General features: G+C 46.1%; 1 protein-coding gene across 1 annotated transcript in view; it reads left to right on the top strand.

Moving 5' to 3' along the window:
• Positions 1 to 963: 963 nt before the first annotated feature.
• LOC139542954 (ERC protein 2-like) overlaps positions 964 to 26206 on the top strand; it is a 440697-nt gene continuing 415454 nt past the window's right edge. Inside the window, exons 1-2 of the mRNA XM_071348974.1 lie at positions 964 to 1102; positions 24884 to 25831. Coding sequence (XP_071205075.1) covers positions 25148 to 25831 — 684 coding nt within the window. The 5' untranslated portion in view covers positions 964 to 1102; positions 24884 to 25147. The remainder of the gene's footprint in view (positions 1103 to 24883; positions 25832 to 26206) is intronic.

Raw genomic sequence — 26206 nt, 5'->3', positions numbered from 1 at the left:
TTATTATTATTAAATATAAGTGGTGTCAAATCATCTGCCAATATAGGGTAGTAGTCGGCAGAGAAACTAATACCACTGACAGTGTGTCTGTGGTAGATACAGTGGAAGTGAGAGAAGGGGCCCACTAGTGGAGTTGAGAGGGATGGTGAGGTTGCCATAGTGATACCTACTAACAACAGAAAAAATACCATCAACATCACTTTCACATAATAGTTCACAACATTTGGACAATATTGAACGGTTTGTATACCAATAGTAATATTCCTTTAAATATACGGGGGCATCAAATCAACTGCCAATATAAGGTAGTAGTGGGCAGAGAAACTTATACCATGGACATTGCAGAGGAGGCTAGTGGAACGAGCTATAGGAGGACTGGCTCATTGTAATGAATGGAACAGACTCAGATATGTGGTTTACATATGTTTGATGTGTTTGATACCACTCCGTTTATTTCATTCCAGCCGTTACAAATGAGCCCGTCCTCCTACAGCTCCTCCCACCAGCCTCCTCTGGGACATTGGTATACAAACAGTTCAATATTGCCCAAATGTTGTGAACTATTATATGACAGTGAGGTTGATTGGTATTATTTCTGTTGATAGTAGGTATCACTATGGCAACCTCACCATCCCTCTCAACTCCACTAGTGGGCCCCTTCTCTGACTTCCACTGTATCTACCACAGACACACTGTCAGTCAATCAACATTCACTTCTCTGTCAGAGGGAAAAATTGTGTAAACTTCTTGCAGTCTGGGGTTGATTTTTGTCTGTCGGTTTATCTAAATCTCTTGCAAGGATGAACAGTAATATCCTACTATTTTCTACCATATAAAAAAAACTCAATGACCAAATGTGGCAGTATTTCGACTGGCTTTCAGGCACTCCTTTGTGCTTGTCCCATCGACTCACGGCGTTATCTCCATCTCCAATCATCGCTGTCCCTTTAATTGTCCCCGCCGCCGTGGGAGAGAGTTTGCGCGTGCTTGTGGCCCGACAGCAGGAGAGGTCCAGAGAATGCTGGGACTGTGGAGCTCGCGCCAATGGACTTGGACACGAGCTGGGCTTTCCGGTGATGGAGAAGGACTGGTCTGTTGACAGGTAAGAGAGCCTCTGAGCCTACTTCTACGAACACCATCTTGATTTTAGGGCATCTTTAATAAAATAGATGATTCAAAATGCGTCGTTTTTGTGACTGAGAGGCTTAATTCTTATGTAATGTAGAGATATATACAGCCACGGATAGCAGAAGTAGCTTAATCCCCCTACCCGTGGTCGCACATAGTTTCTACCCTACCGGGTCTGACACGGGCTGGGTGGAATACATCTATGACCGTGACTGTCTCATTAGGCCTTAAGTGTTTCCACTTCTGATGGGATATTAGACAGGATGTTGGATTGAGAGCCGTTACATCTCTTATCAGGCATCACCCAGCATCATGCCAAGCGTGTTGTAATATAAACTGTTGCAGTTTTCCCCGCGCTACTGCTGTGGTCAACTCAGAGACGGCGAATGAGTTATTCTGTGGAGTGGGGTGTAACAAAGCTATGTGTAGCTGCAGAACTTTGGGAATATTGAGATTTTCTTTTGGATCGATATAGGAAGTGATTTCAACATCGTCCAGTCCATCAACCCAAAATGATTGAAATTTGACTGACATGTCACGGTGCGTAAACTTCCTCCGCTCTGGGTAGAATTGATGCACAAGCGCCGAAAAAGATATTGTTCCCAGTATCGCGAAGGGGATTTCAGTTTTTCTTCAATATGTCCTTTTTGATGTTGCGGATCACATTAGGTTCAAACAGATTTATTTACGATACTTTAGCACAAAGCTAACCTTTGAATGTTAGATTTTTTCAAAGACAATTGATTCACTTCTGTTTCGCGCGTCATTGGATGTAGTCTAGGAAAGCACTATAAGCGAGATGTTCAATATTGAGTTCTGTGATACTGGTTTATGATTATAATATTATATTATTCAGGGTCGATTGCTGTCAGATAGCGTTTATTGTCTCTCATCCATTGATGGAAAGCGGCTTGACAACTCGTGAGATTGACACATATCTAAACCAATGGTCTAGCGGTAGATTACCTCAATGTCCGATCTTCTTAGATAAGAGGAGGGATTTCTGGCACGGATTTGCATAGTATCCGCTTCCCGGGCAGTCCTTTTCAGAGGAAAAACACAAAACCGACCTTAGATCTGTGTCGAAGCGGAAGCAGCTGAGCTATGAGGGCACTTTCAACCGTGCTGAAACGCACAGTGTTTTGCTTCTTAAAAACGGTCAGTAGGATCTGGGGGATGTTGGTATGCATCAGTGGTGTAAAGTACTTAATTAAAATACTTTAAAGTTCTATTTAATTAGTTTTTTTATGGGGATATCTGTACTAACTATTTATGTTTTTGACTACTTTTATTTCACTAAATTCCTTAAGAAATATTGTACTTTTTACTCCATACACTTTCCTTGACACCCAAAAGTACTCGTTACAATTTGAATGCTTAGCAGGACAGGAAAATGGTGCAATTCACACACGTATCAAGAGAACATCCCTGGTCATCTACTGCTTCTGATCTGGTGGACTCACTAAACACAAATGCTTCATTTGTAAATGTTGTCTGCATTTTGGAATGTTCCCAAGGCTATCCGTAACATAAAAACAACAAGAAAATGGTGCTGTCTGGTTTGCTTAATATAAGGAATATGAAATGATTTTAACTTTTAATATTTAAGTATATTGTAAACCAAATACTTTAATTTGTAAAAGTATACTCGAGTAGCTTAATTTTTACTCAAGTATTACAATTGGGTACTTTTTCCACCACTGGTAGCTACTTTTTATGTTAGTGGCTGTTTTTCTCTCTCAATGCCAAATATTTTCTTGTAATAATAGAGAAAGGGACATTTATCAGCGAGAACACACAATTAAAAACTCACTTCACTCCACCCACAAGGCAATAAATCGTTCAAATCTTCTCTTTCCTCACTTACCCTTTCTCCATCTCTCTCCTTACTTACCCTGTCTCCATCTCTCTTTCCTCACTTACCCTGTCTCCATCTCTCTTTCCTCACTTACCCTGTCTCATCTCTCTCTCCTCACTTACCCTGTCTCCATCTCTCTCTACTCACTTACCCTGTCTCCATCTCTCTCTCCTCACTTACCCTGTCTCCATCTCTCTCTCCTCACTTACCCTGTCTCCATCTCTCTCTCCTCACTTACCCTGTCTCCATCTCTCTCTCCTCACTTACCCTGTCTCATCTCTTTCTCTCCTCTCTCTCCTCACTTACCTTGTCTCCATCTCTCTCTCCTCACTTAACCTGTCTCCATCTCTCTCTCTCCTCTCTCTCCTCACTTACCCTGTCTCCATCTCTCTCTCTCCTCTCTCTCCTCACTTACCCTGTTTCCATCTCTCTCTCCTCACTTACCCTGTATCCATCTCTCTCTCCTCACTTACCCTGTCTCCATCTCTCTCTCCTCACTTACCCTGTCTCCATCTCTCTCTCCTCACTTACCCTGTCTCCATCTCTCTCTCCTCACTTACCCTGTCTCCATCTCTCTCTCCTCACTCACCCTGTCTCCATCTCTCTCTCCTCACTTACCCTGTCTCCATCTCTCTCTCCTCACTTACCCTGTCTCCATCTCTCTCTCCTCACTTACCCTGTCTCCATCTCTCTCTCCTCACTTACCCTGTCTCCATCTCTCTCTCCTCACTTACCCTGTCTCCATCTCTCTCTCCTCACTTACCCTGTCTCCATCTCTCGCTCCTCACTTACCCTGTCTCCATCTCTCTCTCCTCACTTACCCTGTCTCCATCTCTCTCTCCTCACTTACCCTGTGTCCATCTCTCTCTCCTCACTTACCCTGTCTCCATCTCTCTCTCCTCACTTACGCTGTCTTCATCTCTCTCTCCTCACTTACCCTGTCTCCATCTCTCTCTCCTCACTTACCCTGTCTCCATCTCTCTCTCCTCACTTACCCTGTCTCCATCTCTCTCTCCTCACTTACCCTGTCTCCATCTCTCTCTCCTCACTTACCCTGTCTCATCTCTTTCTCTCCTCTCTCTCCTCACTTACCTTGTCTCCATCTCTCTCTCCTCACTTACCCTGTCTCCATCTCTCTCTCCTCACTTACCCTGTCTCATCTCTTTCTCTCCTCTCTCTCCTCACTTACCTTGTCTCGATCTCTCTCTCCTCACTTACCCTGTCTCCATCTCTCTCTCTCTCCTCGCTTACCCTGTCTCCGTCTCTCTCTCTCTCCTCGCTTACCCTGTCTCCGTCTCTCTCTCTCTCCTTGCTTACCCTGTCTCCGTCTCTCTCTCTCTCCTCGCTTACCCTGTCTCCATCTCTCTCTCCTCACTTACCCTGTCTCCATCTCTCTCTCCTCACTTACCCTGTCTCCATCTCTTTCTCTCCTCACTTACACTGTCTCCATCTCTTGCTCTCATCACTTACCCTGTCTCCATCTCTCTCTCCTCACTTACCCTGTCTCCATCTCTTTCTCTCCTCACTTACCCTGTCTCATCTCTCTCCTCACTTACCCTGTCTCCATCTCTCTCTCTCTCCTCGCTTACCCTGTCTCCATCTCTCTCTCTCTCCTCGCTTACCCTGTCTCCATCTCTCTCCTCACTTACCCTGTCTCCGTCTCTCTCTCTCTCCTCGCTTACCCTGTCTCCGTCTCTCTCTCTCCTCACTTACCCTGTCTCCATCTCTTTCTCTCCTCACTTACCCCGTCTCCATCTCTCTCTCCTCACTTACCCTGTGTCCATCTCTCTCTCCTCACTTACCCTGTCTCCATCTCTCTCTCCTCACTTACGCTGTCTGCATCTCTCTCTCCTCACTTACCCTGTCTCCATCTCTCTCTCCTCACTTACCCTGTCTCCATCTCTCTCTCCTCACTTACCCTGTCTCCATCTCTCTCTCCTCACTTACCCTGTCTCCATCTCTCTCTCCTCACTTACCCTGTCTCCATCTCTCTCTCCTCACTTACCCTGTCTCATCTCTTTCTCTCCTCTCTCTCCTCACTTACCTTGTCTCCATCTCTCTCTCCTCACTTACCCTGTCTCCATCTCTCTCTCCTCACTTACCCTGTCTCATCTCTTTCTCTCCTCTCTCTCCTCACTTACCTTGTCTCGATCTCTCTCTCCTCACTTACCCTGTCTGCATCTCTCTCTCTCTCCTCGCTTACCCTGTCTCCGTCTCTCTCTCTCTCCTCGCTTACCCTGTCTCCGTCTCTCTCTCTCTCCTTGCTTACCCTGTCTCCGTCTCTCTCTCTCTCCTCGCTTACCCTGTCTCCATCTCTCTCTCCTCACTTACCCTGTCTCCATCTCTCTCTCCTCACTTACCCTGTCTCCATCTCTTTCTCTCCTCACTTACACTGTCTCCATCTCTTGCTCTCATCACTTACCCTGTCTCCATCTCTCTCTCCTCACTTACCCTGTCTCCATCTCTTTCTCTCCTCACTTACCCTGTCTCATCTCTCTCCTCACTTACCCTGTCTCCATCTCTCTCTCTCTCCTCGCTTACCCTGTCTCCATCTCTCTCTCCTCACTTACCTTGTCTCCATCTCTCTCTCCTCACTTACCCTGTCTCCATCTCTCTCTCCTCACTTACCCTGTCTCCATCTCTTTCTCTCCTCACTTACCCTGTCTCCATCTCTCTCTCCTCACTTACCCTGTCTCCATCTCTCTCTCCTCACTTACCCTGTCTCATCTCTTTCTCTTCTCACTTACCCTGTCTCATCTCTTTCTCTTCTCACTTACCCTGTCTCCATCTCTCTCTCCTCACTTACCCTGTCTCCATCTCTCTCTCCTCACTTACCCTGTCTCCATCTCTCTCTCCTCACTTACCCTGTCTCCATCTCTCTCTCATCACTTACCCTGTCTCCATCTCTCTCTCCTCACTTAACCTTTCTCCATCTCTCGCTCTCCTCACTTACCCTGTCTCCATCTCTCTCTCCTCACATAACCTGTCTCCATCTCTCTCTCTCCTCTCTCTCCTCACTTACCCTGTCTCCATCTCTCTCCTCAGTTACCCTGTCTCCATCTCTCTCTCCTCAGTTACCCTGTTTCCATCTCTCTCTCCTCACTTAACCTGTTTCCATCTCTCTCTCCTCACTTACCCTGTCTCATCTCTTTCTCTTCTCACTTACCCTGTCTCCATCTCTCTCTCCTCACTTACCCTGTCTCCATCTCTCTCTCCTCACTTACCTTGTCTCCATCTCTTTCTCTTCTCACTTACCCTGTCTCCATCTCTCTCTCCTCACTTAACCTGTCTCCATCTCTCTCTCTCCTCACTTACACTGTCTTCATCTCTCTCTCCTCACTTACCCTGTCTTCATCTCTCTCTCCTCACTTACCCTGTCTCCATCTCTCTCTCCTCACTTACCCTGTCTCCATCTCTCTCTCCTCACTTACCCTGTCTCCATCTCTCTCTCCTCACTTACCCTGTCTCCATCTCTTTCTCTCCTCACTTACCCTGTCTCCATCTCTTTCTCTCCTCACTTACCCTTTCTCCATCTCTTTCTCTCCTCACTTACCCTGTCTCCATCTCTCTCTCCTCACTTACCCTGTCTCCATCTCTCTCTCCTCACTTACCCTGTCTCATCTCTTTCTCTTCTCACTTACCCTGTCTCCATCTCTCTCTTCTCACTTACCCTGTCTCCATCTCTCTCTCCTCACTTACCTTGTCTCCATCTCTCTCTCCTCACTTACCCTGTCTCATCTCTCTCTCCTCACTTACCCTGTCTCATCTCTCTCTCCTCACTTACCCTGTTTCCATCTCTTTCTCTCCTCTCTTACCCTGTCAATTCAATTCAATTCAATTCAAGGGGCTTTATTGGCATGGGAAACATGTGTTAACATTGCCAAAGCAAGTGAGGTAGATAATATACAAAAGTGAAATAAACAATAAAAATTAACAGTAAACATTACACATACAGAAGTTTCAAAGCAATAAAGACATTACAAATGTCATATTATATATATACAGTGTTGTAGCAATGTATAAATGGTTAAAGCACACAAGTTAAAATAAATAAACATAAATATGGGTTGTATTTACAGTGGTGTTTGTTCTTCACTGGTTGCCCTTTTCTTGTGGCAACAGGTCACAAATCTTGCTGCTGTGATGGCACACTGTGGAATTTCACCCAGTAGATATGGGAGTTTATCAAAATTGGATTTGTTTTCAAATTCTTTGTGGATCTGTGTGATCTGAGGGAAATATGTGTCTCTAATATGGTCATACATTGGGCAGGAGGTTAGGAAGTGCAGCTCAGTTTCCACCTCATTTTGTGGGCAGTGAGCACATAGCCTGTCTTCTCTTGAGAGCCATGTCTGCCTACGGCGGCCTTTCTCAATAGCAAGGCTATGCTCACTGAGTCTGTACATAGTCAAAGCTTTCCTTAAGTTTGGGTCAGTCACAGTGGTCAGGTATTCTGCCACTGTGTACTCTCTGTTTAGGGCCAAATAGCATTCTAGTTTGCTCTGTTTGTTTGTTAATTCTTTCCAATGTGTCAAGTAATTATCTTTTTGTTTTCTCATGATTTGGTTGGGTCTAATTGTGCTGTTGTCCTGGGGCTCTGTGGGGTGTGTTTGTGAACAGAGCCCCAGGACCAGCTTGCTTAGGGGACTCTTCTCCAGGTTCATCTCTCTGTAGGTGATTGCTTTGTTATGGAAGGTTTGGGAATCGCTTCCTTTTAGGTGGTTGTAGAATTTAACGGCTCTTTTCTGGATTTTGATAATTAGTGGGTATCGGCCTAATTCTGCTCTGCATGCATTATTTGGTGTTCTACGTTGTACACGGAGGATATTTTTGCAGAATTCTGCATGCAGAGTCTCAATTTGGTGTTTGTCCCATTTTGTGAAATCTTGGTTGGTGAGCGGACCCCAGACCTCACAACCATAAAGGGCAATGGGCTCTATGACTGATTCAAGTATTTTTAGCCAGATCCTAATTGGTATGTTGAAATTTATGTTCCTTTTGATGGCATAGAATGCCCTTCTTGCCTTGTCTCTCAGATCGTTCACAGCTTTGTGGAAGTTACCTGTGGTGCTGAGGTTTAGGCCGAGGTATGTATAGTTTTTTGTGTGCTCTAGGGCAACGGTGTCTAGATGGAATTTGTGGTCCTGGCGACTGGACCTTTTTTGGAACACCATTATTTTGGTCTTACTGAGATTTACTGTCAGGGCCCAGGTCTGACAGAATCTGTGCAGAAGATCTAGGTGCTGCTGTAGGCCCTCCTTGGTTGGTGACAGAAGCACCAGATCATCAGCAAACAGTAGACATTTGACTTCGGATTCTAGTAGGGTGAGGCCAGGTGCTGCAGACTGTTCTAATGCCCTCGCCAATTCGTTGATATATATGTTGAAGAGGGTGGGGCTTAAGCTGCATCCCTGTCTCACCCCACGACCCTGTGTGAAGAAATGTGTGTTTTTTGCCAATTTTAACCGCACACTTGTTGTTTGTGTACATGGATTTTATAATGTCGTATGTTTTTCCCCCAACACCACTTTCCATCAATTTGTATAGCAGACCCTCATGCCAAATTGAGTCGAATGCTTTTTTGAAATCAACAAAGCATGAGAAGACTTTGCCTTTGTTTTGGTTTGTTTGGTTGTCAATTAGGGTGTGTAGGGTGAATACATGGTCTGTTGTACGGTAATTTGGTAAAAAGCCAATTTGACATTTGCTCAGTACATTGTTTTCATTGAGGAAATGTACGAGTCTGCTGTTAATGATAATGCAGAGTATTTTCCCAAGGTTACTGTTGACGCATATTCCACGGTAGTTATTGGGGTCAAATTTGTCTCCACTTTTGTGGATTGGGGTGATCAGTCCTTGGTTCCAAATATTGGGGAAGATGCCAGAGCTAAGGACGATGTTAAAGAGTTTTAGTATAGCCAATTGGAATTTGTTGTCTGTATATTTGATCATTTCATTAAGGATACCATCAACACCACAGGCCTTTTTGGGTTGGAGGGTTTTTATTTTGTCCTGTAACTCGTTCAAGGTAATTGGAGAATCCAGTGGGTTCTGGTAGTCTTTAATAGTTGATTCAAGGATTTGTATTTGATCATGTATATGTTTTTGCTCTTTATTCTTTGTTATAGGGCCAAACATATTGGAGAAGTGGTTTACCCATACATCTCCATTTTGGATAGATAGTTCTTCGTGTTGTTGTTTGTTTAGTGTTTTCCAATTTTCCCAGAAGTGGTTAGAGTCTATGGATTCTTCAATTACATTGAGCTGATTTCTGACGTGCTGTTCCTTCTTTTTCCGTAGTGTATTTCTGTATTGTTTTAGTGATTCACCATAGTGAAGGCGTAGACTCAGGTTTTCCGGGTCTCTATGTTTTTGGTTGGACAGGTTTCTCAATTTATTTCTTAGATTTTTGCATTCGTCATCAAACCATTTGTCATTGTTGTTCATTTTCTTCGGTTTTCTATTTGAGATTTTTAGGTTTGATAGGGAAGCTGAGAGGTCAAATATACTGTTAAGATTTTCTACTGCCAAGTTTACACCTTCACTATTGCAGTGGAACGTTTTACCCAGGAAGTTGTCTAAAAGGGATTGAATTTGCTGTTGTCTAATTGTTTTTTGGTAGATTTCCAAACTGCATTCCTTCCATCTATAGCATTTCTTAATGTTACTCAGTTCCTTTGGCTTTGATGCCTCGTGATTGAGTATTGCTCTGTTCAAGTAGACTGTGATTTTGCTGTGGTCTGATAGGGGTGTCAGTGGGCTGACTGTGAACGCTCTGAGAGACTCTGGGTTGAGGTCAGTGATAAAGTAGTCTACAGTGCTACTGCCAAGAGATGAGCTATAGGTGAACCTACCATAGGAGTCCCCTCGAAGCCTACCATTGACTATGTACATACCCAGCGTGCGACAGAGCTGCAGGAGTTGTGACCCGTTTTTGTTGGTTATGTTGTCATAGTTGTGCCTAGGGGGGCATATGGGGGAGGGAATGCTGTCACCTCCAGGTAGGTGTTTGTCCCCCTGTGTGCTGAGGGTGTCAGGTTCTTGTCCAGTTCTGGCATTTAGGTCGCCACAGACTAATACATGTCCCTGGGCCTGGAAATGATTGATTTCCTCATTCAGGATGGAGAAGCTGTCTTCATTAAAGTATGGGGATTCTAGTGGGGGGATATAGGTAGCACACAGGAGGACATTTTTCTCTGTTAAGATAATTTCCTTTTGAATTTCTAGCCAAATGTAAAATGTTCCTGTTTTGATTAGTTTAATGGAGTGAGTTAGGTCTGCTCTATACCAAATTAGCATTCCCCCTGAGTCCCTTCCCTGTTTCACACCTGGTAGTTTGGTGGATGGGACTACCAGTTCTCTGTAACCTAGAGGGCAACCAGTGGGTCCGTCTCCTCTGTACCAGGTTTCTTGCAGGATGACAATGTCTGCATTACCGATTTCTTTGGTGAAGTCCGGGTTCCTGCTCTTTAGGCCAAAGGCAGATGACCTCAGGCCTTGGATATTCCAGGATGATATAGTGAAGGCTTTTTGTTCCATAAAGTGTCCAATGTTGTTGGCCGTGTGGTTTGGCCTCAGGCCAGTAAGTGTGAGCAGAGCCTGCTGAGCATCTGGTACATGCCATTGGCTTGGGCGAGTGTAAGAGTGGGGGTTGGGCCTGTTTGCCCGCTCACTACCTGGGCGTATGTGTGACTTCCATGTTGATGCCCTCTTTGCGGGGGTGGGGTGCATGGGGTGGGCAGGAGTGGCATAGGTCTGATCTGAGGGGGCCTAAATTGGGTGTGGGCATGGTTGATGTGGGGGGGGTGTGTAGGTCCAGGGGGGGGTCTTGGAGGGTGTCTCGCTGGTCTTGGTGGGGTGTCTATTGATCTGTTGCTCCTGTGTGAAGTGTTGGGGCTGCGTTTGAGAGCGATGTCCTTTAGAGTCCGGGCAAAGGTGGGCACTGCTGCCTTGTAGAGGTGGACCTGGTCATAGAGGCTGTTCAAGTCCAGGGTGGAGTGGTGGGCCAGAAAAACATTTGGTTTTGAGGCACAGTCACGGGAGATGCTTGCGTTTACCCGCTGTATTGTAGCAGGGTGGAAGTCTTTTCGTGGTAGCAGGGTGGAGATAACCACTTGTGCGTTGGGGAAAGTAGAAGAAGCTTTTTCGATCACTCCCTTCAGTGCTGTGGCCACCCTTTCCTGCTGTGCTCTCAGGTCGTTTGTGCCTGTGTGTATTATTATGTGGCTAGGTGAGCCTAGTTTGTCCTCAGACAGAAGGTCTAGGGCGCGCTGGGTGTTTGGACACCAGAGTTTAGACACACTGTGTTTGGGAAAAAGTTTTTTTTCTTCTATATATTTCCCATTTGAGTCCATAAGAAGGACAATCTGTGTCTTTTGTTTGTCCTCAGTGGGTGTGGGGGGGTTGTCAGGAGGGCTATCAGGGTGGCTGACAGGGGGGGTGCTCAGAGGGGGTGAGAGCTGCTGGGCTTGGGGTTTTTCTTTTGTCTGTTCTGTTGTGATGTCGTTTCTATGGTCAGGGTCTGGTGTGGACTGTTCTGCTGTGGTGTCGAGACTTTTGTCGGGTGCTGAGGTGGGCTGTTCTGCTGGCGTCTCTGTGGGGATGGCCACCTCCCTAGTGGGTTGTTCTCTGTCACATGCCATCCCCCTCAACCTCTCCTCCTGTAGTCTGATCCTCTCCTCCATCCCCTTCTCCCTCTCCTCCTGTAGTCTGATCCTCTCCTCCATCCTCCTCTCCCTCTCCTCCTGTAGTCTGATCCTCTCCTCTAGTGCTCTGTTCTTCTCCTGCTCCTGCTCTTTCTCCTGTTGATGTTGTCTCACCACTGTCCATAGTGCAGATATGTCTTTCTCCACCTCCGGCTCTCCAGGTCTGGTTAAGGGGGTGTTGTTGTGCTGGACTGTTGTCTGGGTCTGTGCTGACTGGAGTGTGATCACCTGCTGTTCCAGCTCCACCTGCCTTACCTCCAGCTGGGTGAATTTATCCTTCATTTCAATGAGGGAGAAGTACTCTGTACTGGGAGGTTGACTGTCTGCTGAGGGTTGCTCGTCTGTGTGGTTATATGATGAAGACGTCTGGTCTGACCCGCTTGGGGTGGGGGTATCTTTATCAAGGGAGAGCTTCTCCTGCTGGGCTAATTCTTTGATTTGGTGAAAGTCCAGCTGAAACTGTTTGTGGTTGCCCTGTACCATTACTGTTCCAGACTTATATAGATTTATATTAGCTGACTCAGAGTCCTCGTTGTCAAGTATCCTGAGTTTCCACCCCTCGTTAACCCCCCCTCTCTTAACAAAGGGGTAGTGTGCTAATATAGCACTGTGCCATGCCACTGGATGGTTTGTGTAGAAGATAAGGTTGCTGATGTTCCCATTTTTGTAATAGTCAGCAAAAAGTGTCTCTTGATTTTCCATAAGGAGCTTCATTTTGTGATCTTTTCTTGCCTTATCATTCTTTACAATGACAGGGTACTGTATTTTAATTACCTCTGAACAGCGGGAGGCAGCTTCTAAGGCCTCTCCATTTGGTTGGGGTAGACTATTCGACTCTCCTGCCATTGTTGGGCTAATGGGCTTTGACACCTCTCACTTGACACTTAAGTGCTAGATGAAGTTGTATCAAGCTTGGCAGAGTTATGTTACTATTCAGTCCTTATAAAGTAATGTCATGTATTATTCTTCTTGGCTTTTGGAAATAGAATATAGTTTCAGACTAAACATTACTCACTCAGTTCCAGGTTGGGTGGTGTTCTCAGGTTTCTGTTGTTTTCCAGAGAATTTGCTGTATAGAATAATTAATCCTTGGTATTTGTGAAATTTTCAGGTGATTCTGTAATTCCGTCCAAAATCAGGTTGTAGGTTTCGAGTTTTGATTTGAAGTGAGGGTTATGTTGTAGAGGGTAGCATCCTGTATGTGTTCCTGACAAAAAATCCAAGTTTATCTAACTCTAAATGTATCTTTTTTAAAGAAAATGCTGAAAAATGCAGGAGCTCATCTGATCGTGACCTCTCTCTCTCTCTCTCTCTCTCTTTCTCTGTCTCCATCTGTCTCCATCTCTCTCTCCTCACTTACCCTGTCTCCATCTCTCTCTCCTCACTTACCCTGTCTCCATCTCTCTCTCCTCACTTACCCTGTCTCCATCTCTCGCTCTCCTCACTTACCCTGTCTCCATCTCTCTCTCCTCACTTACCCTGTCTCCATCTCTCTCTCCTCACTTAACCTGTCTCCATCTCTCTCTCCTCACTTACCCTGTCTCCATCTCTCTCTCCTCACTTACCCTGTCTCCATCTCTCTCTCATCACTTACCCTGTCTCCATCTCTCTCTCCTCACTTAACCTGTCTCCATCTCTTGCTCTCCTCACTTACCCTGTCTCCATCTCTCTCTCCTCACATAACCTGTCTCCATCTCTCTCTCCTCACTTACCCTGTCTCCATCTCTCTCTTCCTCTCTCTCCTCGCTTACCCTGTCTCCGTCTCTCTCTCTCTCCTCGCTTACCCTGTCTCCGTCTCTCTCTCTCTCCTCGCTTACCCTGTCTCCGTCTCTCTCTCTCTCCTCGCTTACCCTGTCTCCGTCTCTCTCTCTCCTCGCTTACCCTGTCTCCGTCTCTCTCTCTCTCTCCTCGCTTACCCTGTCTCCGTCTCTCTCTCTCTCTCCTCGCTTACCCTGTCTCCGTCTCTCTCTCTCTCTCCTCGCTTACCCTGTCTCCGTCTCTCTCTCTCTCTCCTCGCTTACCCTGTCTCCTTCTCTCTCTCTTTCTCCTCGCTTACCCTGTCTCCGTCTCTCTCTCTCTCTCCTCGCTTACCCTGTCTCCGTCTCTCTCTCTCTCTCTCTCCTCGCTTACCCTGTCTCCGTCTCTCTCTCTCTCCTCGCTTACCCTGTCTCCGTCTCTCTCTCTCTCTCCTCGCTTACCCTGTCTCCGTCTCTCTCTCTCTCTCCTCGCTTACCCTGTCTCCGTCTCTCTCTCTCTCTCCTCGCTTACCCTGTCTCCGTCTCTCTCTCTCTCTCCTCGCTTACCCTGTCTCCGTCTCTCTCTCTCTCTCCTCGCTTACCCTGTCTCCGTCTCTCTCTCTCTCTCCTCGCTTACCCTGTCTCCGTCTCTCTCTCTCTCTCCTCGCTTACCCTGTCTCCGTCTCTCGCTCTCTCTCCTCGCTTACCCTGTCTCCGTCTCTCGCTCTCTCTCCTCGCTTACCCTGTCTCTCTCTCTCTCTCCTCGCTTACCCTGTCTCCGTCTCTCTCTCTCTCTCCTCGCTTACCCTGTCTCCGTCTCTCTCTCTCTCTCCTCGCTTACCCTGTCTCCGTCTCTCTCTCTCTCTCCTCGCTTACCCTGTCTCCGTCTCTCTCTCTCTCTCCTCGCTTACCCTGTCTCCGTCTCTCTCTCTCTCTCCTCGCTTACCCTGTCTCCGTCTCGCTCTCTCTCTCTCTCTCTCTCTCTCCCCTCTCTTACCCTGTCTCTCTCTCTTTCTCTCAATTCAATTGACTTCATTGACATAAGAAGTTCTTTATTACTTACATTGTCAAAGTATACATAATTTATAATTTAAAAAAAATATTTATTTATATATATAAATAAATGGTTGGACCAACAGCAATAATAATAGTAGTAGTGGACATGGGATTACCATTAACAACAACAACAACAATATTAATCAGAACAATACATTAAAGCAATGGTAGTAGACCAGTGTCAACATGACTGAGAAGACACATGACATGATATGAAATACAAAACAAAACAAGATGGGAAATATTATCGACATTACATTGCACTTTTCACTGGCTGTCCCTCAGGTTGTGGCAGGAGGACACATATTTGGCTGCCAAAACACATTTTGCACATTTTGGCTTTTCACCCAATAAATATTAGATTTTTTCTTCATCTTTTATAGTTTCAAATTCTTTGTATTGAATTATAATTTTGGGAAAGAAATATGCTCTTAGGTCTGAGTATTTGTCACAGTGTAGTAGGAAATGCAGCTCTGTCTCTACCTCTCCACTGGAGCAGAGTGAGCACAGCCTGTCCTCTCTGGGCAGCCAGGTTTGTCTGTGACGACCGGTCTCTATAGCCAGACTGTGCTCACTGAGTCTGTACCTAGTCAATGTTTTCTATCAGTCACAGTGGTCAGATAGTCTGCCACCATGTACTGTCTGTTTAGAGCCAAATAGCATTGAAGTTTACTTAGATTTTTTGTGGTGTCTTTCCAATAGGTGAGATATTTTTCTTTTTGTTTTGTTTTGTTTTGGTTGGGCCAGATTTTCTGAGTGCTGTCCTGAGGCTCTATGGGGTTGGTTTGGGTTTGTGAACTGAGCCTCAGAACCAGCTGGCTGAGGGGACTCTTCTCTGGTTTCATCTCTTGATATTGTAGAGCTGTGTGATGGAATGTTTTAGGGTCACTTGTTTTTAGATGGTTGTAAAATTTGATGGCTCTTTTTTCTATTCGAATGAGGAGGGGGTATTGGCCCAATTCTGCTCTACATGCGTTATTTGGAGTTTTTCTTTGCACTTGTAATACAGTCTTGCAAAACTCTGCGTGCAGTATTTCAATTGGATGTTTGTCCCATTTGGTGAATTCATTATTAGAGAGTGGACCCCATACTTCATTGCCATATAGAGCAATTGGTTCTATAACCGATTGGAAAGCTTTGAGCCAGATTCTAATTGGAATTTCGATTTTAATGTTCCTTTTAATGGCATAGAATGCTCTTCTTGCTTTGTCTCTCAGCTCATTCACAGCCATGTGAAAGCTACCTGTGTTGCTGATATTTAGTCCTAGATATGTGTAGTTTTTGGTGTGTTCTAATAGAACTGTATCCAAATAGAATTTATATTTGTCATCCTGATTTCCGGACCTTTTTTGGAATATCATTATATTAGTTTTTTATAGGTTAACGGTCATAGCCCAGGTCTGACAGAACCTGTGAAGACGATCTAGGTGCTGCTGTAACCCCTCTTTAGTGGGAGACAGCAGCACCAGGTCATCTGCGTACAGCAGACACTTGATTTCAGTGTTGTGTAGGGTGATACCAGGTGCTGCCGATTCTTCTAATGTTTTTGCCAATTCATTAATGTAGATGTTAAATAGTGTTGGACTTATTGGGCAGCCCTGTTTCACTCCCCGTCCCTGAGAGAAGAAGTCTGTTTGCTTGTTGCCAATTTATCCGCACATTTGTTTTTAGTGAACATTGATTTAATAACATCATATGTTTTCCCTCCAATACCACTTTCTATTAGTTTATAAAAAATACCTTTGTGCCAAATTGAATCAAATGCTTTCCTGAAATCTACAAAACACGAGTAGATTTAGCCTTTGTTTCGGTTTACTTGTTTGTCAATTAGAGTGTGGAGGGTGTAATTGTGCTCTGTTGTACGATAATTTTTTAGAAATCCAATCTGGCTTCTCCTCAGGACGTTGTGTTCGTCAAGGAAATGGTGTAGTCTGCTATTTATAATACTGCAGAGAATTTTCCCCAAGTTGCTGTTAACGCAAATTCCTCTGTAATTATTTGGGTCAAATTTGTCTCCATTTTTATAGATTGGTGTGATCAATCCCTGGTTCCAAATATCGGGGAAAATACCTGCAGTGAGGATAATGTTGAAGAGTTTGAGTATAGCCAATTTGAATTTGTGGTCTGTATATTTGATCATTTCATTTAAAATACCATCAGCACCACAGGCCTTTTTGGGTTGGAGAGTGCATAGTTTTCCCAATAATTCTTCTTCTGTAATTGGGGTATCCACAGGATTCTGATAGTCTTTGACTACTGATTTGTAATTTTTCTTGTATATCTTTTTGTTCTGGGCTCTTTGTTATATTGCTGTAGAGGTTTGCAAAGTTATTTCTCCACATATCCCCATTTTGGATAGCCAATTCCTCCTGATGAGGTTTGTTTAATTTATTCCAATTCTCCCAGAAGTGGTTTGATTCTATGGATTCCTCAATTAAATCCAGCTGTTTTATAATGTGCTGTTCCTTTTTTGTTCTTAGGGTGTGTTTGTATTGCTTCAGTGTTTCCCCATATTGAAGGCGTATATTTTTGTTGTCTGGTTCTCTGTGTTTTTGATTAGATATATTTCTCAATGACTTTCTTAGATTTTTGCAATCATTATCAAACCATTTTTCATTTTCTGTTATTTCTGGTTTGCTCTTATGCTTCTTCAGATTAGCCAAGGAGGCTAATTTGTCAAATATAAAGTTTATGTTCCAAATGGCCAAATTTACACCTTCGTTGCTGTAGGAGAATGTTAAGGCTAAAAAGTTGTCCAGGAGAGATTGTATTTTTTGGCTACTAATTGCTTTTTAGTAGATGTCTGTACTGTTTGCACTCCATCTATGGGCCTGTTTAGTACCATGTAATTTATTGGGCCGTGATGCTTCATGGTTGGGTTCTTCTCAGATACACTGTGATTTTACTGTGGTCTGAGAGAGGTGTTAGTGGGCTGACTGTGAAGGCTCTGAGAGATTCTGGGTTTAGGTCGGTGAGGAAGTAGTCTACAGTGCTGCTGCCAAGGGATGAGCTGTATGTGTACCTACCAAAAGAGTCTCCTCTCAGCCTGCCATTGACTATGTACAGACCCAGTGTTCGACAGAGCCTCAGGAGCTGTAATCCATTTTTGTTTTTCACTTTGTCATAGTTGTTTCTGTGGGGGTATGTGGGGAGGGAAAGGTTATTGCTTCCTGGTAGGTGTTTATCCCCATGACTGTTAATAGTGTCTTGTTCTTCTGCTATTCTAGCATTCAGGTCTCCACAGACCAGTACGTTGCCTTGGGCCTGAAAGTGACTAATCTCTCCCTCTAGAATGGAGAAGCTCTCTTCGTTGAAGTAGGGTGACTCTGAGGGGGGAATGTATGTGGCACAGAGGAAGACGTTTTTATCTGTCAAGATAGCCTCCTTGTTGATTTTTAACCAGATAAAGAATTCTCCTGTTTTGATCAATTCGATTGAATTAATTAGTTCAGATTTATACCATATTAGCATTCCCCCTGAGTCTCTGCCCTGTTTGATTCCTTTTAATTTAGTGGATGGTATGATTATCTCCCTATAACCTAGTGGACAGCCAGTGGAAACATCACCTCTGCACCATGTTTCCTGTAGTACTACAATATCAACATCATCAATTTCTTTCAGGAAGTCTGGGTTTCTGCTCTTTAGCCCAAAAGCAGAGGACTTCAATCCTTGTAAATTCCAACATGCAACGTAAAAAGATTTCAGAACTTATTTTTTCTTCTTTACCTTCAAAGTGAGACAAACACTCACAATCCAACAAAAACTTTTTCAATTAAAGTAAACTCTTATGATGCAAATGTGATTTGTTTATCATTTAACATAGCATTTGTGTCATGCCACTTGGGTGGATGTAGTGTGAGAATGGTGGAGTTCTTGTGCTCATCTTACCATGACCCTCGGCCTATCACATGTGAGCATCCATGACCCTCGGCCTATCACATGTGAGCATAGTAGACTCAGCATTTGTTAGATGTCACTCATTTGGTTGGTGGGGACTGGGCCAGTTGCTCCTCTCACAGCCTGTGTGTAGCTCTGCCTGCTGGGCTGTGGCTCCTTCAGGTGTGGGTCTGCGGTGGGGGGCAGGGGGGTGGGAGGCCTCGTCTGGGTGGCTCTGAAGCTGGGTTGGGGTGGTCTGTGCTGCGCTGGCTGTGGTGGGCATTGAGGTTGGTGGTGCTGTGGTCGTGGCTGGGGGTTCCAGGGTGCTGGTCCGGGGTGTTGTCTCGGTGATCTCGGCGGGGTGGAGATTGCTCCGCTGTTCCTGGGTGGAGAGGTCGGGCTGCGGTTTAAAGCGACGTCCTTGAGAGTCTTGGCAAGGATGGGGACTGTCTCCCTGTACAGGTGAACATGGTCATAGAGACAGTCCAGATCGAGGGTGGGATGGTGGGCCAGGTGTACATTGGGTCGCAGGGCACAGTCCCGGGAGAGGCTGGCGTTTATTCTTTGGATTGTGGCAGGGTGGAAGTCCCTCCTCTGTAGAAGGGTTGACACAATGATTCTTGAGTTGGGGAAGATTGCGGAGGCCTTCTCAATCACTCCCCGTAGTGAAGTCGCCACCCTCTCCTGCTGAGCACGCAGGTCGTTGCTTCCGATGTGTATAATTATGTGGCTTGGCGACCCGAGATGGGCCTTATCAAGCAGCTTCATGGCACTCTGCGTTGTTGGGCACCACACCTTTCTCGTTTTGTGTCTAGGGAAAAGTTTCTTCTCCTGAACAAACTTCCCATTTGAGTCCATCAACAGGACGATGTCAGCCAGTGTTTCTTCTGGACTGGAGGGGGCAGAGGGAGGGCTGGTGGGTGGGTGTTGGAGCTGGGGTGTGGCTGGTCTGTGCCGATGCCGCTGTCAGTGGGAGGCTGTTCTGTCAGATCGTTATTAGTGTTCTGCCTGTCTTTTTGGAGCTCTCTCACCTCCTTTGTTAGATCAGCCAGCTCTCTCTCTCTCTCTCTCTCTCCTCGCTTACACTGTCTCTCTCTCTCTCTCTCCTCGCTTACACTGTCTCTCTCTCCTCGCTTACCCCATTTCTGTCTCTCCCTCCTCTCCTCGCTTACCCTGTCTCTCTCTCTCTCTCTCTTTCCACGCTTACCCTGTCTCTCTCTCTCTCCTCGCTTACCCTGTCTCTCTCTCTCTCCTCGCTTACCCTGTCTCTCTCTCTCTCCTCGCTTACCCTGTCTCTCTCTCTCTCTTCTCGCTTACCCTGTCTCTCTCTCTCTCTCCTCGCTTACCCTGTCTCGCTCTCTCTCTTCTCGCTTACCCTGTCTCTCTCTCTCTCTTTCCACGCTTACCCTGTCTCTCTCTCTCTCCTCGCTTACCCTGTCTCTCTCTCTCTCCTCGCTTACCCTGTCTCTCTCTCCTCGCTTACCCTGTCTCTCTCTCTCTCTCCTCGCTTACCCTGTCTCTCTCTCCTCGCTTACACTGACTCTCTCTCTCCTCGCTTACACTGTCTCTCTCTCTCCTCGCTTACCCTGTCTCTCTCTCTTTCTCTCTCTTTCCACGCTTACCCTGTCTCTCTCTCTCTCTCCTCGCTTACCCTGTCTCTCTCTCTCTCTCCTCGCTTACCCTGTCTCTCTCTCTCTCTCTCTCTCTCCTCGCTTACCCTGTCTCTCTCTCCTCGCTTACCCCGTTTCTGTCTCTCTCTCTCTCTCCTCTCCTCGCTTACCCTGTCTCTCTCTCTCTCTCTCTCTCCTCGCTTACCCTGTCTCTCTCTCTTTCTCTCTCTTTCCACGCTTACCCTGTCTCTCTCTCTCTCCTCGCTTACCCTGTCTCTCTCTCTCTCTCTCTCTCCTCGCTTACCCTCTCTCTCTCTCCTCGCTTACCCTGTCTCTCTATATCTCTCTCTCTCTTTCTCTCTCTCCTCGCTTACCCTGTCTCTCTCTCCTCGCTTACCCCGTTTCTGTCTCTCTCCCCTCTCCTCGCTTACCCTGTCTCTCTCTCTCTCCTCTCCTCGCTTACCCTGTCTCTCTCTCTTTCTCTCTCTTTCCACCCTTACCCTGTCTCTCTCTCTCTCCTCGCTTACCCTGTCTCTCTCTCTCTCTCCTCGCTTACCCTGTCTCTCTCTCAATTCAATTCAATTCAATTCAAGGGGCTTTATTGGCATGGGAAACATGTGTTAACATTGCCAAAGCAAGTGAGGTAGATAATATACAAAAGTGAAATAAACAATAAAAATGAACAGTATACATTACACTCACAGAAGTCCCAAAACAATACAAATGTCATATTATGTTTATATACAGTGTTGTACAAATGGTTAAAGTACACAAGGGAAAATAAATAAGCATAAATATGGGTTGTATTTACAGTGGTGTTTGTTCTTCACTGGTTGCCCTTTTCTTGTGGCAACAAGTCACAAATCTTGCTGCTGTGATGGCACACTGTGGCTTTTCACCCAGTAGATATGGGAGTTTATCAAAATTGGGTTTGTTTTCAAATTCTTTGTGGATCTGTGTAATCTGAGGGAAATATGTATCTCTAATATGGTCATACATTGGGCAGGAGGTTAGGAAGTGCAGCTCAGTTTCCACCTCGTTTTGTGGGCAGTGTGCACATAGCCTGTCTTCTCTTGAGAGCCATGTCTGCCTACCGCGGCCTTTCTCAATAGCAAGGCTATGCTCACTGAGTCTGTACAGAGTCAAAGCTTTCCTTAAGTTTGGGTCAGTCACAGTGGTCAGGTATTCTGCCACTGTGTACTCTCTGTTTAGGGCCAAATAGCATTCTAGTTTGTTAATTCTTTCCAATGTGTCAAGTAATTATCTTTTTGTTTTCTCATGATTTGCTTGGGTCTAATTGTGTTGCTGTCCTGGGGCTCTGTGGGGTGTGTTTGTGTTTGTGAACAGAGCCCCAGGACCAGCTTGCTTAGGGGACTCTTCTCCAGGTTCATCTCTCTGTAGGTGATGGCTTTGTTATGGAAGGTTTGGGAATCGCTTCCTTTTAGGTGGTTGTAGATTTAACGGCTCTTTTCTGGATTTTGATAATCAGTGGGTATCGGCCTAATTCTGCTTTGCATGCGTTATTTGGTGTTCTACGTTGTACACAGAGGATATTTTTGCAGAATTCTGCATGCAGTGTCTCAATTTGGTGTTTGTCCCATTTTGTGAAATCTTGGTTGGTGAGCGGACCCCAGACCTCACAACCATAAAGGGCAATGGGCTCTATGACTGATTCAAGTATTTTTAGCCAGATCCTAATTGGTATGTTGAATTTTATGCATAGAATGCTCTTCTTGCCTTGTCTCGCAAATCGTTCACAGCTTTGTGGAAGTTACCTGTGGCGCTGATGTTTAGGCCAAGGTATGTATAGTTTTTGTTGCTCTAGGGCAACAGTGTCTAGATGGAATTTGGATTTGTGGTCCTGGCGACTGGATCTTTTTTGGAACACCATTATTTTGGTCTTACTGAGATTTACTGTCAGGGCCCAGGTCTGACAGAATCTGTGCAGAAGATCTAGGTGCTGCTGTAGGCCCTCCTTGGTTGGGGACAGAAGCACCAGATGATCAGCAAACAGGAGACATTTGACTTCAGATTCTAGTAGAGTGAGGCCGGGTGCTGCAGACTATTCTAGTAGGGTGAGGCCGGGTGCTGCAGACTATTCTAGTAGGGTGAGGCTGGGTGCTGCAGACTATTCTAGTAGGGTGAGGCCGGGTGCTGCAGACTATTCTAGTAGGGTGAGGCCTGGTGCTGCAGACTATTCTAGTAGAGTGAGGCCGGGCGCTGCAGACTATTCTAGTAGGGTGAGGCCGGGTGCTGCAGACTATTCTAGTAGGGTGAGGCTGGGTGCTGCAGACTATTCTAGTAGGGTGAGGCTGGGTGCTGCAGACTATTCTAGTAGGGTGAGGCTGGGTGCTGCAGACTATTCTAGTAGGGTGAGGCTGGGTGCTGCAGACTATTCTAGTAGGGTGAGGCTGGGTGCTGCAGACTATTCTAGTAGGGTGAGGCTGGGCGCTGCAGACTATTCTAGTAGGGTGAGGCCGGGTGCTGCAGACTATTCTAGTAGGGTGAGGCTGGGTGCTGCAGACTATTCTAGTAGAGTGAGGCTGGGTGCTGCAGACTATTCTAGTAGGGTGAGGCTGGGTGCTGCAGACTATTCTAGTAGAGTGAGGCCGGGTGCTGCAGACTTTTCTAGTGCCTTCACCAATTCGTTGATATATATGTTGAAGAGGGTGGGGATAAAGCTGCATCCCTGCCTCACCCCCCGGCCCTGTGGGAAGAAATGTGTGTGTTTTTTGCCTATTTTAACCGCACACTTGTTGTTTGTGTACATGGATTTTATAATGTCGTATGTTTTACCCCCAACACCACTTTCCATCAATTTGTATAGCAGACCCTCATGCCAAATTGAGTCGAAGGCTTTTTTGAAATCAACAAAGCATGAGAAGACTTTGCCTTTGTTTTGGTTTGTTTGGTTGTCAATTAGGGTGTGCAGGGTGAACATGGTCTGTTATTTGGTAAAAAGCCAATTTGACATTTGTTCGGTACATTGTTTTCACTGAGGAAATGCACGAGTCTGCTGTTAATGATAATGCAGAGGATTTCCCCAAGGTTGCTGTTGACACATATCCCACGGTAGTTATTGGGGTCAAATTTGTCTCCACTTTTGTAGATTGGGGTGATCAGTCTTTGGTTCCAAATATTGGGGAAGATGCCAGAGCTAAGGACGATGTTAAAGAGTTTAAGTATAGCCAATTGGAATTTGTTGTCTGTATATTTGATCATTTCATTGAGGATACCATCAACACCACAGGCCTTTTTGGGTTGGAGGGTTTTTATTTTGTCCTGTAGCTCATTCAAGGTAATTGGAGAAACCAGTGGGTTCTGGTAGTTTTTAATAGTTGATTCTAAGATTTGTATTTGATCCTGTATATGTTTCTCTCTCTCTCTCTCCTCTATTACCCCGTCTCTCCCTCTCTCTCCTCTCTTACCCCGTCTCTCTCTCTCTCTCTCTCTCTCTCCTCTCTTACCCCGTCTCTCTCTCTCTCCTCTCTTACCCCGTCTCTCTCTCTCTCCTCTCTTACCCCGTCTCTCTCTCTCTCTCTCTCTCTCTCTCTCTCTCTCTCTCTCTCTCTCTCTCTCTCTCTCTCTCTCTCTCTCTCTCTCTCTCTCTCTCTCTCTCTCTCTCTCTCCTCTCTTACCCCGTCTCTCTCTCTCTCTTTCTCTCTCCTCTCTCTCTCTCTCTCTCTCTCTCTCTCCTCTCTTACCCCGTCTCTCTCTCTCTCTCTCCTCTCTTACCCCGTCTCTCTCTCTCTCTCTCCTCTCTTACCCCGTCTCTCTCTCTCTCTCTCTCTCTCTCTCTCTCTCTCTCTCTCTCTCTCTCTCTCTCTCTCTCTCTCTCTCTCTCTCTCTCTCTCTCTCCTCTCTTACCCCGTCTCTCTCTCTCTCTTTCTCTCTCCTCTCTTACCCCGTCTCTCTCTCTCTCTCTCTCTCTCTCCTCTCTTACCCCGTCTCTCTCTCTCTCTCTCCTCTCTTACCCCGTCTCTCTCTCTCTCTCTCCTCTCTTACCCCGTCTCTCTCTCTCTCTCTCTCTCCTCTCTTACCCCGTCTCTCTCTCTCTCTCTCTCTCTCTCTCCTCTCTTACCCCGTCTCTCTCTCTCTCTCTCTCTCTCCTCTCTTACCCCGTCTCTCTCTCTCTCTCTCTCTCTCCTCTCTTACCCCGTCTCTCTCTCTCTCTCTCTCTCTCCTCTCTTACCCCGTCTCTCTCTCTCTCTCTCTCCTCTCTTACCCCGTCTCTCTCTCTCTCTCTCTCCTCTCTTACCCCGTCTCTCTCTCTCTCTCTCTCCTCTCTTACCCCGTCTCTCTCTCTCTCCTCTCTTACCCCGTCTCTCTCTCTCTCTCTCTCTCTCTCTCTCCTCTCTTACCCCGTCTCTCTCTCTCTCTCTCTCTCTCCTCTCTTACCCCGTCTCTCTCTCTCTCTCTCTCCTCTCTTACCCCGTCTCTCTCTCTCTCTCTCCTCTCTTACCCTGTCTCCATCTGTCTTCCAGTCTCTCCTATCCACTCTCTTTCTCTTCTCAGTACCCATCTCCCTCTCTCACCCTCTTTTATTTCATCTTCAGCATCCCTCTCTCTGTCTCTCTCCCAGTTTCTCCACTCCTCCATCTATTTCTGTCTCCCCTCATTCTCTATCTCTCTATGTGGTTATACAGTGCATGTGTGGGTTTAATTAGGGGTTGCCTAGACCTAGAGAAAGCTTTTCAGTATAGAGTAGAGGCCCACTCCCCTCTGAACCCAATACCACAGGATCCCTGGCTGCTTACACCTGTCTAAGATCTCACTTCTCAGTCGAAATAGCCCAGTTCTCTCAGGGGTGATATTGTCTGTGCTGGTGTTATTTTGTTGATTGGCGCCATGTCTTTTCTCTTCCTCTTTCCATCTATTTTTATTTCCCTCCCTCCCTCCTGCTCTCTTTCACAGTATCCATGGTACCCTCCAGTGTTGCAGTGAGCTCCAGAATAGTGACCAGCCGGTATGAGAGATCAGTAGCCTGCTGTGTTGGAACTGTGACTGTCTCCAACCACCAGTGACAGAGATGAATGGCAGTGAGTTAAACAAATCCTAGTCCAAAAACATAAGGATCCCGAGGACAAGAAAGACGCCACCTCGTCAGACACTTGTTTATATTTCTGAGCATGTAGCTGCCGTGATTCCACATTAGAATCCAGCCATCATCAGAGCAGGATGCATGACAGTGCCAGGAGCACTGGGCATGGAGAGGGCAGCTCCGCACAATCAACTAAGTTACAGAAGAACCCGAAGCAGGGGTATCGTAAACTTGGCGTGGCTAGTGGGTCAGGGTCAAAGTCAGCCGGGACAGGGTCAGGGGGTAAAACCTTGTCTATGGAGAACATCCAGTCCCTGAACGCAGCCTACGCCACCTCCAGCCCCATGTACCTAAGTGACCGCGATGCCTTGGCCTCCTCCGGTGGCTACCCTAAAGGAACCATGACTCTGGGCCGAGCCACCAGCAGAACCTCCTACACGGGCCGGACCACAGCCATGGGCAGCAGCCCCAACATCACCACCACATCAGACAGCCAGGGCTATGGGGACCAGAGCCACACCCAGCATCTCCAGGCAGGGGGGCCCTCAGGGCTGCTGAGGCAGGCTGGACGGGGTGGAGAAGGAGGGGGAGAGGACATCCAGGTTCAGCTCAGGGAGCTGCAGAGAGAGAATGAACTGCTGAGAAGAGAGATGGATGGAGGGAGGGATGGGAGAGAAGGGAGGATGAGCTCTTCTGTCAACAGTAGAATGAACTTCTGGAGCCCGGAGGTGAAAAGTCGAGACAGAGGGACGAGGAAAGAGGAGGGAGTCCTTACATCCATCCTGAAGGAACAGAAGTGGGCCTCTCCAGAGGAGGACCAGGTGAGAATAACTGGGGGAGGGAGGGAAGGAGGCTTGATGAAGGCCCATGATGGTCTTAACATGGGGACAAAGCATCCACACTGTCTGCCTGTAGGTTTCTGTGTAGAAATGAATAATGTATCCCAAATGGGTTAATCAGAACAATAGTTTTCAGCTGTGCTAACATAATTGCAAAAGGGTTTTCTAATGATAAATTTGCCTTTTAAAATTATAAACTTGGATTAGCTAACACAACGTGCCATTGGAACACAGGAGTGATGGTTGCTGATAATGGGCCTCTGTAAGCCTATGTAGATATTTCATTAAAAAATCAGCCGTTTCCAGCTACAATAGTCATTCACAACATTAACAATGTCTACACTGTATTTCTGATCA

The sequence above is a fragment of the Salvelinus alpinus genome, chromosome 17 (assembly GCF_045679555.1).
Source record: "Salvelinus alpinus chromosome 17, SLU_Salpinus.1, whole genome shotgun sequence".
In the NCBI taxonomy this organism is placed as follows: domain Eukaryota; kingdom Metazoa; phylum Chordata; class Actinopteri; order Salmoniformes; family Salmonidae; genus Salvelinus; species Salvelinus alpinus.
Note: the sequence above shows the minus strand (reverse complement) of the source record. Positions and strands in the feature narration are given on the sequence as shown.